General features: G+C 43.6%; 1 protein-coding gene across 3 annotated transcripts in view; it reads left to right on the top strand.

The window, feature by feature from the left end:
* ST3GAL3 (ST3 beta-galactoside alpha-2,3-sialyltransferase 3) overlaps positions 1-18,407 on the top strand; it is a 252,211-nt gene that overhangs the window by 196,961 nt on the left and 36,843 nt on the right. For all 3 annotated transcript variants that reach the window (XR_015697283.1, XM_087719814.1, XM_087719813.1), the window contains one exon: positions 1,505-1,651. Coding sequence is in view for 2 of the 3 variants with exons in the window: in XM_087719814.1 (XP_087575940.1) it covers positions 1,505-1,651 (147 nt within the window). In the remaining variant the exon portion in view is untranslated. The remainder of the gene's footprint in view (positions 1-1,504; positions 1,652-18,407) is intronic.

Genomic DNA, 18,407 nt, shown 5'->3' with positions numbered 1-18,407 from the left:
AAACCGCTGGGCGAGATCATTCGAAGGCACGGGATAAAATACCACCAGTATGCGGACGATACTCAGTTGTATCTGTCCGCCCCGTGCCAACTCAATGAAGCGGTGGACGTGATGAACCGGGGCCTTGAGGCTGTTAAAGACTGGATGAGAGCTAACAAACTGGTACTCAACCCCGAAAAGACCGAGTGGCTGTTGTGTTTTCCTCCCAAAAATTTGGCTAACGTTCCACCAATCAGGCTGGGGGGGCAAAATTTATTCCCCTCAGATAGGGTCCGCAACTTGGGAGTCCTCCTGGATCCACAGCTGAGTTTTGACCACCACTTGTCGGCTGTGACCAGGGGGGCATTTGCCCAGGTTCGCCTGGTGCGCCAGTTGCGGCCCTACCTGAACCGGGAGGCTCTCACAACAGTCACTCGAGCCCTTGTGATCTCTAGGCTGGAATACTGCAATGTGCTCTACATGGGGCTGCCCTTGAAGAGCATCCGGCGACTTCAGCTAGTCCAGAACGCGGCCGCGCGAGTGATCATGGGCGCACCACGGTTCGCCCATATAACACCAATCCTCCGTGAGCTGCGCTGGCTACCTGTTGATCGTCGGGTGCACTTCAAGGTCTTACTTACCACCTATAAAGCGCTCCATGGTAGTGGATCTGACTATTTGAGAGACCGCCTCCTGCCAATCACCTCCCTGCGTCCCATCAGATCGCACAGAGTAGGCCTCCTCCGAATTCCATCCGCCAGTCAGTGCCGACTGGCGACTACGCGGAGGAGAGCCTTCTCAGTTGCTGCTCCGACATTATGGAACAACCTCCCCGTGGAGATCCGTACCCTCACCACAGTCCAGGCCTTCCGCACAGCCCTTAAGAACTGGCTATCCCGTCAGGCCTGGGGATAGGATTACTCTCACCCCGCCCGAATGTTGAGTGAATGTTGTGTTTTTATGATCAATTTTCTTTTAATCACGATTTTTTTTTCTTTTTAAGTCTTGTCTTGCACTCCCTTCCCTTCACTGTTCTAAGCCGCCCTGAGTCCCCTCAGGGAAAAGGGCGGCATATAAATTTCCAATAAAATCCTAAAAAAAAATCCTAAAAATAGGACTTAAAGCCGCCAAGGTTGAGAAACATTGCTCTAACCAAATGTGCTTAATATGTGAGATCAGGCAAGGTACACTACTAGTGATTTTTTCCTCTTAATATGCATTGCCCCCTCTTTTTTTTCTAAACAGTTGTGTTCATTAACAAGGCCTGGATTATAAATCAGATGTAATTTCCAAAGATAATTGAATCTGTGGATAGAACCTATCTTAAAGATCCAAATAAGAATAAGTTGAAACAGGCCCATTATTTTAATTTCTTACATTGTTTCCCAATTTTTCTCACAATTAACCGTTAGATTCTGGATGCAGTTCCTAATTTGTATTTCCTTTCTACAGTGCTGGTGAGTTCAAAAGGAAACCAGGACTAGGGTTCTCTAACTATTTGCAATGGCCCTTTGCCTTTTTACAGAGTGCTTCTGATGGCTTCTGGAAGTCTGTGGCAACCCATGTTCCAAGAGAGCCCCATGAGATCCGAATCCTGAATCCATATTTTATACAGGAGGCAGCCTTCAGCTTTATTGGCCTTCCTTTCAACAATGGCCTGATGGGCAGAGGGGTAAGTGTACACTGGAACCTATCCCCAATATGACCCTTGTGCTCTTTTGTATGGCAGATGGAAAATCAAGTCTAATAATCTAATCATACATTCTTCCCTTCTCTATATCTTCATCCATATATATTAGGGAGTGGATGACAACTGAATCACCTTTTGATCTTGTGTCATGTCCAATATGCTGATAGTAAATGTTAGGTTGATAATGGTTAAAAAAGAAGAAGCTAGGAACCATTAAGAAATAATTAAACAAATAATCACAAAATGAAATATGTATGCAAATCATGTGATTTTATTGCGTTAAATTTAGGATAAAGTTGATCTTCAGTCTCCTTGACTTTTTTGGGATAACTTCTGGGTAACCTGAAAAAAACGAATCAAACTTGATCTTATATATTATAGTCTTTTAAACTAATATTTAGAGCTTAGGCAAACCTACTTTTAATTAAAGTAATGTGTCTTCAACATTGATCCCCATAAAGATTGAAGAGAAATCTCCTGCTATTATGAGTATGGTCTGATAGGAAGAATATTTAATTGAGCTAATTTTTTAATTAGCATCTCTGAGTGCTGTACCAAAAAACCTATTCTCTGAAAAGATTTAATACCTTACCAATAGCATTTATATCAGAGGTGGGTTACTACTGGTTCGCACCAGTTCAGGCGAACCGGTAGTGATATTTTGGCCTGGGTCGCAGAACCGGGAGCAACCCAGGCTGGCCACTCCCCCGAACTGGTTCTCCTGTGTTTTTTAGTAATTTTTTTATGTTCTGCACCTGCTCAGAACAATTTATAGTCAACTGCGCGTGCATGCGCGAAGCGAACTGGCAGCAACTCACCCCTGATTTATATAAGTTACATAAGAAAGAAAATGCAACAGTATTCTAAACCAAGAGAGGTTGTGTCCTTACTAGTGTGGGAATGTGAAAAGTCTGTCTTGTCTATCTTATTTCAATACCCCCTGTTCAGTGCTTAGTGTTCAAAGTTAATACAGTAACCTAAACTGTCCAGGCTATCTGATGTGTAGAAAATCCATCATCTATCACCTTTCAACAAAACAGTTATTTCAGCTACCAAAATAAAAAAAAACTCCTGGAAGTTTATAGTAATAGAAATAATATAGAAACAAAACAAGAATAAGATAAAGCTACACTAGATAATAAAATACTTGTAATCACCATTAAACAATCAACAATACCATCCAGGATGAAGGAACATCAGATTTCAAAGGAAAAATATCTTTTTTTGACCATTTTTCATAAAGTTGCCAATAGTTGTCACCAGTCCAACTTCAGAGGGGTGAAGCTGTTTTATAAAGTGAGGCTATCACTGGAAAACATCGCCTCTAATAAAAGCAACAGTTAATGCTATATTTTGTTATGCCATATGAAATAAATAATCACATGGACTAAGTAGGTATAGGTAGTCCTCACTTAGCGGCCATTCGAAGTTACATACAAACCCATTTTTAAATTATGGCCTCTGCTTTTAAGACTGATTGCAGGGATGCTACAACCTTCACCCCATCCTTGCAGGGGCCTCTTTTAGGAAGCTGCCACATGGCTAAGGGATGGACCGCTCTCCTCTGCTTCTCTGAAATGGTCTATGGCTATGCAGTGCTGAGAAAAGCTTCAGTTGGGGGCTAGGGGAGACTTTAAGGGCCATTAAGTGAGGCTGTCTTGTTTAATAGCCATCACTCCTTGTGACCATAACGGGCAGGTTTTATAATTAAAGACATAATTAAAGGACTCCCTATATAATAGTACTGAGGCAAATAGACTAGAAAAGTAATGTCTATCTGCAGAAGACAATCTAGAAAAATATCTCTAGAAGGCTTTCCATAGAGGTAGAAAATAGTTAATCAATTGCTATTGGGAAGTATAAAGGGAACAATTTAGGCCTTGCAATTTTTAAATATTAATAATCTACACAGTACAATTACTTTCACATTATCTTTGTGATTAATAAGCTTTCTTGATCCTTTATAAATTTTACATGTTAATATTATATAGTATTTTTTTAAAAAATAGTTTTTTGTCTCTATTCTCTATATTGTGTTTCCTCTGGCAGCTGATCCATGACTCTAAATAAAACTAAACTAGTATCGTAATAATAAGGATACATTCATTTTCACTGTGCTCTTTTTTTCATTCTTTGCCCATCATACTTGCAAATACATTTAAATGCCCTAGACTTGAGAGAATGTAATACTGAATTTCTCTAGCATGTTAAATAGACTGTGTGAAAGTTTACATTTCAAGAATCAACAGGTTGCAGTAGGATATAACTGTAATAAAAACAGAATAAAGTTGCTGAGTGAGGGAGCCAATATAGATTGTCTTATAAATATCTCATATACTGCTTTTTACCCGTTATAGTGAAACTGACAGAATAGGAACATGACTTCATGCATCTCTGACACCTATATATTTGTCTTTTTCTTTTTCCGTTCCATTTAAAAAAAAAACAGTAATTCTCAAAGACCGTTCTCTTGTGCCTATTCAGTTCCTGAATTTAGCATTTTATAGGGAAGAGTTGTCATATCAGATGGACTCCATGGTCTTGTTCCCAGCATTAGCATTTTTTTTATTCGAAGGAATGGCAAGGATAAATTGTATAGATGTATTTCATTATAGATGTATTTTAACTACTTATTCAACATATATTGCTTGTTTGTTTCATAGAGATGAATTTGTTAATATATAACTGACTGTTTCATTCTGACATTCTTAATAGATAAAATGAGCAGATGACTCTTCCCACTAAAAATAGAAAGAAAAAGAGATGGGGGAAGAGTTACAACTAGATATCAAAAAGCTACACTGTTTTTGTTTTTTGGCTGTCTCAACAGGCCTAGTCTCATACAGTAGTAAGTCAACTTTCAATACTTGCTAAGTAGGAGTAATCTCAGAACACATAGCTAGGTTCTTTAAGTATTTATTTTCATTTTATTTTTTTATTTTACTTTTTTCCTTATTTAGTGGCTTCATAAGCCTAAGCATGTACATACTAATGGTTAGTAAAAGGATGCAGTAAAGGAGCTAAAGTTATATGTTATCTTCCTGTTAGCATATTTATAAGAATGTAATCTCCTATATCAGGAATAAATAAAAATTGTACTATTCCCCACTCCCATCCTTCCCTCTCATGGTAAGAGGTCTCTTACTATGAAACAGTGGTGGGTTCCGGGAAGTACGTCCCAATACGGGCGTACCAGTGCCTGCTGTGAGCAGCAGGCACCGTTCTGGTACGGTGTGCCGGAGGGCCCACCCACCCACCCATGTTCCTTAGCTATATTTGACCCAACTGGGCCATTTGTGCATGCGCATGCAGCGTTACACAGCATCACTTTTAAGGGGAATGTTTTTAGTCTTTTGGAGTCGAAATGAGATACTGTGGAAGAGTATGTTGTGAATCTAACTTTGTGAGGATTGGATAAATTGTTAGATATAGATGTAGATGTTGATGTAGATATAGATATAGATATATTTGGAAAAATCAACCAGGGAGGTTGGTTTTTAATTAAAACCTGATGTTTCATTTCACAAAAGCCTGTTTGGACATTTTTTAAACAGTTTGTGGGACTTTTAAGAAAACAGATTTTGCCAATGGTCTCTGTCACACAAAACAAACAAAAAACTAAATGTTCCGGGAATTTATATAAAAACAATATGAAATAATGATGTAGGTGTAGAGATTTGGAAAATCAGGGCAATGTTCCTTGTATAATGATAATAATGATCCAAGCCAAGATCTTATGTTTCCATTCAAGAGGACTTCATGCATTCGTGGGCTGTGCTTTCTTATATAAGAATAATATGCAATGTAACCATAAGGAAAAGCATGAAGGGACTTGGCAGAGGTTTTATAATAGATCTGGCAGAGGCACTGCATCCTCCTTTCTGTGTAGATGACCATTTCTCAGTTTGACAACTTTAAGATGTGTGGACTTCAACTCCCAGAATCCTCTAGCCCGCCATGTTATTTTCTTCAGGACATGAAGCTATGTGGGTTTTCAAAATTTTATGCAGAGGGCTGAAGAGACATTCTGCTGGGCTCTGTTCTTTCTATCTCGGAGTTACGTTCATAAGGATCATGAACAAAGGTCTAGTTTGATATGTATTGTGATCCTATTCATAACAGCACCAATCACAGCTCTGGCTAGCTAATATTTCCTTTAGGATAATCCATTCCAGTTTCCGAAGAGAAGGTGTGGGAGGAGTAACCATTGGGTGTTAACCTAATCTGATTGCCTGTTGGAGATTGAGGAAAACTTTGGAAGCCACACCTCCTGCTGGTCCGGTGACCACCCACTTCAACCTCAATCTTCAGCCTGATCGGAGTGTTTTTTTCCTACTCTCCTTTCTATCCGAGATTCAGGAGTTTTTTACTCTCTCAACAAAGCCTCAGCAAGGATTTTCAGCTTAAAGCGACCTCACCTGCCTTCTGCTGTGCTCCACGCCGCTCATTCAAGCCTCGGCTTGCCAGCGCGCGCACTTAGAGGCCTGCAGGGCCACCCGTTTTTTCCAAAGGGGGTGGAGGCCCCAGAAAGGCCCAGGATCACAGAAAAACTTCCAGGCGACGATCGGAGGAGTCCAGGAAAGCCGGAGAACCCAAAACCCTTCCAGGATTGCGAAGAAGGTTCCAGCGGAGCCAGACGGCACCAGCAGTCACCATTTTGGATCGTCGCCATCTTAGGAGCACGTGGGAGCGCGTAAACAGCGTTCCGACGCCGAAAGCGCTCACGAGGCCGTAGGAAGCCGGAAGAGGCTTCCTTTCTGCTCTGCCCCGCCGGTGATCCGGGGGGAGAATTCAGGGCCTTGCCTGCTGGCAGCAGCAGAGCCTGCAAGGATTCAGAGGGCAGCGGATCCTATCCCTAGGAAGGGAATTCATTTACAGCCGGCTGCAGAAGGAGCACGTGGGTGAGCAACAAACCGTGAGTAATGGCAGAGGTGACTAGGAGCAAAAACTCTAGGCCCAGAGCCCCGGGGGGTGCGGATCCAGAGGAAGGGCCCTCCAGAGCGAGTCCCCCTGCTCCCAGAGGCAGATCACCATCTAGGAGGGACAAAGCCAGGGCTCCCAAGAATCCATCCCCCAGGAAGGAAACCAGAGTAACCAGGGCCTCGGCCAGGGAGTACAGGGCGACCATCAGCCCTTCTCCCCCCAGATCACGCTCTCCACACAGGGCCTCTGCCCGGGCTGCACACAGATCTCCATCCCCAGCCTCTCCAGGGGGATCTCTGAGAAGGCACAGCTCTCTTTCTCCTCCTCTCTCCCCTGCTCCCTTACTGGATTCGAGAGCGGATCCTTTTGGCCGCAGGGCAGCCAGCCCAGCCCGGCCTCACCTAGCACCTCTATCCCCTGAACCCAGGGAATATTCCCAACCACCAGAGCTTCAGCCTCAGTTGCCTGATCTAACCAGCAGCTTTCAGGACATGTTTGCCAGAGGTCTGGCCCAGGTTATGGCTTCTAGCTTAACTCAGCAGCCACAGGCTCCCAGGAGCAGGGCCCCCCAGGAACCCCCCAGAGGGCTGAGCGATCGCCCTAGCATCTCGGCTGCAAGGGAAGCCAGGTCTCCCTCCCCATCCACGGCTAGTGAGGCATCTGACCTCGAGGAAGGAGAACTAAAGGATGTGGGGTTTTCGGAGGATGAAGACCTCCAGGCGGAGGAGGATTCCACCATAGCGGGCCTTTTCCCCCCCTCCTTATTCAGCTCCCTTTTACGCAAGGCAGTAGCCACAGCTGATCTGGATCCACCCCCGGATCCCCAACCCACAGCTGAGTCCTCGGGCAACGGCAAAAGCAAGAGGAAGAAGGGGCCCTTCCATAGGCCCCCCATTGCTAAGGAGGAATTCCCCACCCCAGATATGTTTATGGAGGTGCTCAAATCTCAGTGGGTAAAGCCAGGGTCTTTTCCAACCCCAGGGGGGAATGAAAGAAGGTTTTATAATCTTAACCAAGCCTTTGCCCAAGCCTTGCAGGTTCCTGAAGTGGATAACCCGGTGGCAACCTTGGCATCTTCCTCAATGGTCGTAGCAGGAGACACCGCTAATTGCCTCAAGCCTGAGGATAAGAGAGCAGACATTGTTCTGTGCAAGACGTTCCAGGCCATCACCTGGGCTATCAGAGCGGCCGCCTCTGCCTCTTTTTTTAATAGGTCCACGGTCCTGTGGCTGGAGCAACTGAGGGATAGGACCCCAGCCTCTGAAGTGTGACTCCTGCAGGACATCTCCAAGATGCTTGCGGCAACGCAGTTCTCGGCGGACGCCACCTTGGACGCGGTAAAGTATGCGTCGCGTGCTATGTCCTCTTCAGTTGCTTCTAGGCGACTACTCTGGCTACGTCACTGGCAGGCGGAATCCCGGATGAAGTGGCACCTAACCGGCGCGGACTACACCGGGGACAAGTTATTCGGGACGGCGCTGGATCCTCTCCTTGTGGAGGATAAAAACAAGCGGAAGATCCTCCCGTCAACAAACAAGCGGTCGGATTTTCGCCATGCACCGTACCCTAGGAGGACCTCCTACAGACCTCCTGAAGGAGACAGCCAAGGCCAGAGGTACCAAAACCCCAGATTTCAGAGGCAGGGGGATAGACAATTTCAGAACATATTCAGGGGCCAACACCAGGGGGAAGCGGCCCTTTCGTGGAGGAGGCGGTCGCCCCTTCCACAGATTCAAGTGATCCGCCCCCGGATCACCCCATCGGCGGCCGCCTCTCCATGTTTGCAGATGCCTGGGAGCGTATCACATCAGATGAGTGGGTTCTCCAGACGGTAAGGCTCGGGCTTCACCTGGAGTTCCGCTCCCTTCCTCCCAGTAGGTTCCGCACCTTCTCCTCCTCCTCAGACCCAAACAAGAGGGCCCTTAAGGCCAAAGCCATTAAACATCTCCTTGACATCAAGGCCATCGAGAGGGTCCCAGAGGGGGAAAAAGGGTCAGGATTTTATTCAAACCTCTTCCTAGTGCCCAAAAGCTCGGGGGGGTTGGAGAGCCATCCTGGACCTTAAGTTACTCAACTCCAGGGTGGTATACCGTAAATTTAAAATGGCTTCTCTAAGATCCATCCTGGAGGGCATCCGGCCGGGCGACTTCCTTGCCTCCATCGACCTTACAGAGGCATACCTGCATATCAGGATCGCCCCGGAACACTGTAAATTTCTGAGGTTCTCCCATGAGGGGAACCATTTCCAATACAGAGCCCTGCCATTTGGGTTGGCCTCAGCTCCCAGGACTTTCACCAAGGTGCTAGCTGCAGCTGCTGGTCACCTGTGTTCCCTCCCTGTCCGTTTATTTTGCTACCTTGACGATATTCTCGTCCTGGCCAGGTCCTCTGCCTCAGCTGCAAGGGATCTGAATACTACCATCGACACTCTCAGATCCCTGGGGTTCTCCATTAACCTGGAGAAAAGCCACCTCGTGCCCTCCACCAGGCTGCTTCACCTAGGGTCCATTATCGACTCTGTAGAGGGGGAGGTGTTCCTCTCTCAGGATCGGAAGGACAGCATCGTTAAGATGATTCATGAGGTTCGCAAGTCACGCTCTGTCCCTGTAGTTCTTCTTTCCAGGCTCCTGGGAAAGTTCATCTCGTGCATAGGGATCATCCCTTGGGCCCGACTGCACACCAGGGAGCTCCAGTGGTTCCTGCTACCACATCAGAAGGCCGGGACAAGCGACGCGACCTTCAAGATCCGAGTATCACCCCAGGTGCTGCTATCCTTCCGCTGGTGGCTGTCCCCAGCTCTGAACAGAGGCTGCCTCTTCAGAGATCCACCAAGGATGACGCTCACCACCGACGCAAGCCTCTTCGGCTGGGGGGCCCTCCTGGAGAACCAGATCGCCCAAGGTCGGTGGACTCCAACAGATCTAAGGCACAACATCAACTGGTTGGAGCTCAGGGCCATCCACCTAGCCCTCCGATACTTCAAGGACATGGTCAGAGGTCAACACATCCTAGTCCTGACAGACAACGTGGCGGCCAAGGCACACGTGAACAGACAAGGAGGCACCCACTCCAAGGCTCTCCGCGACGAGGCGCTGCGTCTGGGTCACTGGGCAGAGAAACACCTGGCGTCCATCAAAGTGGAGCACATCTCCGGAACAGAGAACAATCAAGCAGATTGGCTAAGCAGAGAGACGATCGACAACGGAGAGTGGCAACTCCATCCCTCGATCTTCCACAGGATCTGCGAGAGGTTTGGCCATCCGACGGTGGACCTGTTTGCGACGCCGCACAACGCCCAGCTACCGAAGTTCGTCTCGAGGTTCCCGAACTCGGGAGCCATGGACACGGACGCCCTACGCTGCAGCTGGCCACCAGGTCTTCTCTACGCCTTTCCCCCCCTTCCCCTCATCCCCGGGGTTCTGAGGAGGGTGGTAGCGGAGAGGGCAGATCTAATAACGGTAGCTCCTTTTTGGCCACGCCGCCCCTGGCTGGCAGATCTGGTGGACCTGTCCACAGCTCCTCCCTGGAGGATACCAGCAGGGGAGGTGGCGCTTCACCAGGGATCCCTAGAGCACCCAGACCCGGAGTGGCTCCATCTGACCATCTGGCGCTTGAGCAGGAACAATTGAGACAGGCTCAGTTCTCCGAGGAGGTCATCAAGGTGGTAGAGGCATCCCGGAGACAATCCACCACCCGCATCTACAATGCCTCGTGGGTGGCCTTCTCAGACTGGTGCCGGGGTAAAGACATCTGTCCTACGACTGCCTCAGTTCCTCAGGTTCTGGACTTCCTCCAGGAGGGTCACCAGAAGGGCCTCGCCACCAGCACCCTTAGGCGTCAGGTTTCCGCTCTTTCCACAGTCCTAGGGGGGGGTGAACGCTCCCCCCTTATCTCAACACCCGGTTCTCAGGCGTTTTCTCAAAGGGGCGGCGAATTTGAAACTCTCAGCGGTCCATCGATTCCCCTCCTGGGATATTCCCACGGTCCTCCAGGCTCTAACGGAGGCTCCGTTTGAGCCTCTGAAGGAGGTCTCCCTCCAGCTTCTGACCCTTAAGGTCGTCTTTCTGGTAGCCATCACTTCAGCCAGAAGGATCTCAGAGATCAACGCCCTTTCCAGCAGAGCAGACCTCTGCACCTTCCTAGATAACAGGGTCGTCCTCAGACTCGACCCTTTTTTCATGCCCAAGATCAACTCCCCCTTCCACAGAGGGTTAGAGATCATCCTTCCGGATTTCTGTCCCCATCCCTCCGGGGAGAGGGAGAAATCCTGGCATAAGTTAAATGTTAGAAGAGCTCTACGCATCTACCTGAAGCGCACGGCTCCCTTTCGACGATCAGAGGCCCTCTTCGTGTCCTTCCAACCTTCCACCCGTGGGGCTAAGGTCTCCTCGGCCACCATCAGCAGATGGATCAGAGCGGCCATCTCTCAGGCCTATCAGGCTCGGGGCCTTCAGGTCCCACAGGGTATCACAGCACACTCCACCAGAAGTGCTGCCACCTCAGCCGCCTGGTCTTCCCAGGCTGCCCTAGAAGAGATTTGTCGAGCGGCCGCCTGGGCCTCCCCGTCTCCCTTCATTAGACACTATAGATTGGACGCCTACCCCTCGGCGGACGCCGCCTTCAGCAGGAGGGTCCTCCAGGGCGTCCTAGACTCGCAAAGGGGCTCAGGCCCATCCATTCCCTCCCAGGACAACTAACTTTGGTATGTCCCAATGGTTACTCCTCCCACACCTTCTCTTCGGAAACTGGCAGTTGGACTTACCTGAACTGCATGTTTCGACAAGAAGTGTGGGAGGAGTCACTTCCCACCCGTTAGGGCGCCCTGCGCCATGAAGCAGGGCCTGAGCCCGTCCAGGTTCAAGCAGCGGCTAGGAAGAATTGGTATTGGCTGTTTCTTTTTGCTTCCTTTCAGATACCGTTCAGACGTTCAGTTGAAGTGGGTGGTCACCGGACCAGCAGGAGGTGTGGCTTCCAAAGTTTTCCTCAATCTCCAACAGGCAATCAGATTAGGTTAACACCCAATGGTTACTCCTCCCACACTTCTCGTCGAAACATGCAGTTCAGGTAAGTCCAACTGCCATTCTCCCCCGTTTGTTTGTTTGTTTTCCTTTTCAGATTGCTAGCCCTTTCAAAGACTATTGAGCCTACTCAGTCTTCATTGAATGCTTCTGTTCGGACTTATTTTTTTATACTTATGCAAACCTTGTAATCCCAAATAGCTCACTGATACTTCCTATCTTGATGTTTAGAAGGCTTATACAATCATAGTTTCAATCTGGCTGGCAGCTGTTAATTAAGTTCACTACCAGAGAGGGTGACACACAGAGCACAGTCCTACTAAATTGGTACTAGGAGTGAAATTAAGGCTCCTTGTGTGAGCCAAAAAAAAAAAAACGGGCAGTGCCTTTACTGTGAAGATTCACTCCTAGCACCAACTTGGTAGGACCTTGTTAACTTGTATTTATGAAATTTTCTCTTGCGTACAGAACTAGATCAAAAAGTCTTAAATAATTATTAAAAGCTTGTGTAATCGGACTTCTCTCACAGTGCCTATCATGAATACATTCAGAGATATGCCAAAAGGTGTCATAGGAACACACAGCTTGAAGTAGATGATGTCCTTAATAACTGGGGCCAAATTGCTTATAGAAGATTGAAATATTCCATTCCTCTTTCCAAGCTTAAATAAACTTCAGGGTGCTATAACCAGGCCACATATGGTAGGAATGTGCTGCCAATTAGCATTGTAATTTTAGGGTTTTTCAACAGGGCTGAGAAGGCAGAGTGTAATGGTTCAAGGCTGATCCCATAGCATTTCATTCAGGATTTATTAACAAGTATGTGTAGGAACATTTATAACTACTTTGTACCTATACTTTTTTCCAGATGAATCTGAGTAATACTGCAAAGTACAATAGTGCTTATGCAATGACAATGGATGAAAGATCCATTCCAGATTGGGACACTTGATTTTTGAAGCAAAACTGTCTTTGGATTTGGAAATGAGGACATTAATTGAAGATTTGGCTTTACTGAAGATTTAGCGGAGTTGCCTTCTTGACTGGAAATTGTATTCCTCTTTCCTAATGCTATCAGAATTGGGACATAAATAAGAGTTGGGCTATATGATTTAGGTAATATCCATGAGAAGTTTGGGGCCATGCTTCTGCTCCATTCAAATAGAATTCCAGTTTCCTATCTGTTTAGGGGAATAAAAGGAACATGCTAGCTATAAACTTCAAAGCTGTATATGCTTTAGAACTAACATATCCGTATGATTACCATAAGACTATTTTTGTGACAGTATGATCTCACTTGAGCTGATTAACTTCCACAATTTATTCTAATTAATTCTTCTTATTTCTGTCTTATATGTGCAGAGTTTATCTTTTTTTTTGTTCTTTGCACTATAGTGTCAGATGTACAGTCTGGAATCTATTTTTTAGGAGTGATAATAGACTCATTGTGTGGTCTTGGTAATTCATGAGCTAAGCTTGTGCTATCGTTTTAGTCAGTTTGTTGTCCTGGTGAGAAATGCTATCCATAGAATTAGGGTAAAATCAATCACTTACAGCATGAGAAACTGAAGCTGTCCAAAACTGTTAAATCTACTTGGCAATAGTTTTGGAAATTTTGTTGACAATATGAATATGTTTACCCAAACCAATAAAAATGTAATCTGTTACAACAAGTATATATATTAACTACTACCAACTATATTTGGTAGAACTGACTTTAATACTGGTGATTTATTTATTTGTTAAATTTATAGGCCACTTATCTCATGGTGCAAGGCAACACATTTTTTTTAAACAGTTCAGGAGCAGATCTCAATTTAAGGACTTTTTGAGGGAAGAATGGCATTCTGTGAAATGGAACAAACATTCTCAGCTATGTTCAAAACCATCTTGTAAGTTCTCTCTGTTGGAAATCTTACTGGATTTTGAACAAGATTTTTCTTTTCTTGGTTTAAAAACTTGACCAACTGCTTAGCCTTTGCTAGTGGCATGAGAAAGAGGAGGACAGCTGAGGATATTTTTACTTCCTTGACTAGAAAATGTGGTGTGGTTTCCTACCAATAATATTATGGGTAATTAAGCAAGAACAGTTTGATACTGGGACTAGTTATACAGAAAAGACATCACCCTTTATGATTATATTGCACATTGGTCCCAATTGTCATTGTAACTCCAGGACTGCCTGTACAAACCTTGTAATTATTGTATGCAACATTTACACAAATATTACATATTTAGGAAGCAGAACAAAGTAGCTTTTAACATTTCAGATTTGTATCAAAAGATACTTGAAGGAATGCTTTCTCTACTGTAGAGGGAAACAACGTGATTTTTCCTTACATAATTTGATTAAAGATCCAGTTTTAGTGAGTTATTGGCATTTTATGGCTTTTTTGTTTTGCGTGAGATAACAATATCCTGTTGCCTAAGTTATTTGTTTAAATCAATTATTCATGGATATTATTGCCCTTTCTTTCTTATTCCTAGTGTTCAATCATCCCATCATCAAATACTAATATACATAAGCATTTAATTTAACATGGACATGAACAGCTTTCACAGGCTGCTTAAATCAAATTTAAAATTATTATTTTAAATTATTAAGATATCCAATAATATATCTCACTAGACTGATCAAAAATTCATGAGACTCTATTGAAATTATCTGGGTTCTCATTGTTTTAGTTGTTTTTATTTACATTTCCTGATGTATTTCTGACTGAAACCAATCAGACTGGGCAGCATAGAAAATTTACACAATAAAAACAAAATGAATAGAATAAAAAATAAGTCTCATAGAATAAAATAAAACAATAAATAGAATAAAAAATAAGTCTCACAGAATAAAATTGACTAAAACAGTAACCTAAAAGTGAAAAAGTAAACGTAAACATTTATTTTAATAAAATTAGAAAACTTGATGTGAGTGATCCTTTCAGCTTTTAAAATTACTTTCAAATTGTTTGGTTCATTATATTTTTTGTTCATAATTGGGAATTGTAGGTTGGGCTTTTAAAAGCATTAATGACTTTCTGTCCCACAAGCTACTTCAAGCTTGTTAATAAATTTATTGCATTAGCATTACATTTCAAGTCATGGATTTATACTTCTATCATGTTCTGGCAGCTTCCATTCCCTTAGGGATTAACCTGAGATCAGGAAGTCTCAGTGATTCATAGGATTGTCACCTTCCTGGTTGTTTTGTAGTTTAGTCCTAAGGGTGTTTTGCCCACATGTTAAGGACTTGACATTCAGTCTGTCAGAGTGCTTTTAGTGGGCAGTGGCTGATCTGTTTTCTGAGAACTGTAGATCTTTTAACTTCTGGTTTAAATAATTAAACATGTTTCTGCTGTGAGTTAGGAAAACTTGTTTCTTACAGACTAGTCCAGTGGTAGTCAACCTGGTCCCTATCGCCCACTAGTGGGCATTTCAGCTTTCATGGTGGGCGGTAGGGGTTTGCTGTAACTTTGCTTTATAATTTTATAAAGTAAAGTTACTTCCCTACTTTATAAATCACCATTAATGTGGAACTGGTGGGCAGTTAGAAAATTTTACTACTAAAAGAGATATAAAAGTGGGTGATAGGTATAAAAAGGTTGACTACCCCTGGACTAGTCTTTCACAGAGTACTTGTTCTCAGTTATGAAGGATCGATTTGTTTGTTTGTGTCAGCCTCTGCTTTGCTATCGCTTCGGCTGCCATGAAACGGGGAGGGAGGGCATGGTATTTGGGAGGGGTTACTCATTGTGCTGGAGGAAGGTTCTGGAGTTCACCGGCTGATCGGACTACGCATGCGTGGGTGTTTCCCGCCAGGACTAACGGCACCGACATTCCATCTTTGTGATGCCTTTTGAAGTTATCTCACACCTGACACTTGGAAGAATTATGATTGGACTGGAACTGTGATGCCAAGGGGTGGGGAATGGGCTGTTCTATATATCAATCGCTTTCGCGCCTAAATAATCAGACTTCCCTTCGCTATGCCTTTAATCATTCTTAATTAGTAAAAGTACACTTGATTTCCACACATGGAGTTTTGTGGTCTTTCTTTCCTAATTAATTAATGGAGAGGTGCTGACAGTTTGTTTGTTTGCCAGAGTGGATTAACAGACTATAAATAGTGGGAAAAGAGTTAGGAAAAGCTATCTCTGCCAAAGGTTTCTTCTTCTTTCTGCTTGCATTTTGATTGGAAAAACCAGTCTTCCCTAACTCCTCCATCTAAGATTCTTTTTATAATCTTATGTTCTTATGCTGAGCGTCTCAACTTAACTTTATCCTGAACTATTAATTCTGTGAACAGTACAACTCATCATGTAGAGTCCATTCTGTTATAGCATCCTTCAAAGGCACCCCCCCAATCCCTAGCCAGTAAAATTCTCCATTGTTTAATTATGCTGAATGATTAACAGGCATTGAATTCCAACTGCAGGAATCTTTGCAATCACACAGGCAAGAACACTATGGAAATATTGGAATCATTTAGGAAATAGGAAAATACTGTGTCTCATTAGATAGATAGATAGATAGATAGATAGATAGATAGATAGATAGATAGATAGATAGATAGACAGACAGACAGACAGACAGACAGACAGACAGACAGACAGACAGACAGATAGATAGATAGATAAATGTTTTCGTAGATTTTCATGGGTGTAGATATGCTGGTCTTGTTGTATTCGGGTCTTTTCCCGTGTAAGATTGAGATTGTTTCAATCTTACATGGGAAAAGACCCAAATACAACAAGACCAGCAAATATATATATATATATATGTACAGGGCGGGGCATAACCTTTTCCTAGGGGGTCACAGCAAGATCGACAGCAGTTTACAACTTCCGCGACACCTCATTTTAAAGCCCATAAAAAACTGAATTGAATGAGCTATTAAATGTTAAATTTGCTTTAAGAATGGCTGGAAAATTCGATTCGGAAGAACAAAGGATCATTGACAGAATAAAATGCATTGCCTTTCGAGAGGCTCGCGATGCTGGAGCGACGTTTATCAATCGAAAATGGATTGCAAACAAATTGAAACGTCATCCGGCAGAGAACATTGGGGCCATAATTAAGGATGAAGTGGAAGCTCTGATGATTCAGGAGCAAGGTCAAAATCAATATTCGGTTGAAACTTTGAGAATGAATTTGGAAACTGTGTTGAAAAATCTGGAAAATCGAACGGAACTGTTTGAAGATTTGTTGTGTTCTTATCCACCTCGTTTGAATGCTGTTCGAAGGGCTAATGGTGGTTATACTGACTATTAAATCGTGTCAATAAACTCAGTTTTTGATGGGCTTTCGAATGGTGTATGAATTATTTGTGTTGTTATTACAAGTGTTGCTGTGACCCCCTAGGAAAAGGTTATGCCCCGCCCTGTATATATGTGTATGAGTGTGTGTGTGTGTGTGTGTGTGTGTGTGTGTAAGTATGTATGTATGTATCAGTGGTGGGTTTCAAAAAATTTTGGAACCTACTCTGTGGATGTGGCCTCCTTTGTAGGAGTGGCTTGTTGGCCATGTGACCTGGTGGGAGTGGCTTACTGGCCATGTGTTTTCTCTCTCTCTCTCTTTCCTTCCTTTTGTCTCTCTGTCCCTTTTTTCTTTTTTTCTTTCATCTCTCTCTCACTCTTTTTCTTTCTTTTTTATTTATTTATTTCTTCCTTCCTTTCTCTCTCTCTCTCTCTCTCTCTGTGTCAGTCTGTCTGTCTGTGTGTGTGTGTGTGTGCGCGTGCATGTGTGTGTGTGGCAGTGGTGGGTTTCAAAAAAATTTGGAACCTCTTCTGTAGGTGTGGCCTGCTTTCCGGGTCCATTGGTAGATCCTCTTCTAACTGGATCGGTAGATTTGACGAATAGGTGCGAACTGGTAGAACTCACCTCATGTATGTATGTATGTATGTATGTATGTATGTATGTATGTATGTATTGTGTCACAACCCCTGGTATGCCTCACTCTGGGAGCCATCCAGGCAGAAAACCATTTTTTAAATATATATATTTGTTTTCATAGATTTCGGATATATGAATGGAAGTTCTCCATTTACATTTATGCCCATATAAGATCATAAGTAACATTGCTAATGAAACATTTATCATTTAAATATTGCCTCTTTATCTCAATGCATTTATACTACATTATGAGAATGTATTATTTTAAGTAAGCGTCTGCCTTTGAAATTCTTTGGGGGAGTAAAAGATGGAATAATATTTTTCTAAAATAAAAATATGATATGTTCCTTTATGCACAGTTTAATGCAGTAATTTAGATCGAGGTGGAAATGTTTTGGCATTAAGAAACTACCTTTTTTCATTTAGATGGACAGAGATTGCCATCTAAATGTCAAACCAAACTTTCTGGAATTATCCACTTTTTGGAGGGATATATTATTATTTTCTTTGGGTTTGGTTTAATGAGTGAATTAAACCAATGAGTTAATGGGTTTTTAGTATTGTATGGAAAAATAGCAAGAATTACAATGCTGCCTCTTGGCAGTTGCTGTCAAACATTGCTAAAACAACATCTGAAGCACTTGAAGTCTAAAAAAAGGGGAGGGAAGAAGATTACAAGCTGCAGGTGCCCCGAGGATATATACAACTCTGATTTTAAAAGTGTTTAGCAAGTGATGTCCACACCCAGTTGTATTCAAGGTGGGATTTTCAAGCCATATATTTGTTAATAAATATTATTACAGTTTTTACACAATGTGCCAACTATTTGAAAAGATTATTATAAAGCTATTTTAATTTGTGTAGTAACCTTCAGAATAACCAAAGAAGGACCAAGGTACTTTGGAACATCA

This window comes from Thamnophis sirtalis, unplaced genomic scaffold (genome assembly GCF_051295495.1).
Source record: "Thamnophis sirtalis isolate CommonGarterSnake01/CBP01778 unplaced genomic scaffold, rThaSir2_p1.2 scaffold_7, whole genome shotgun sequence".
NCBI classification, from domain to species: domain Eukaryota; kingdom Metazoa; phylum Chordata; class Lepidosauria; order Squamata; family Natricidae; genus Thamnophis; species Thamnophis sirtalis.
This window is presented reverse-complemented; position numbering and strand designations above follow the sequence as displayed.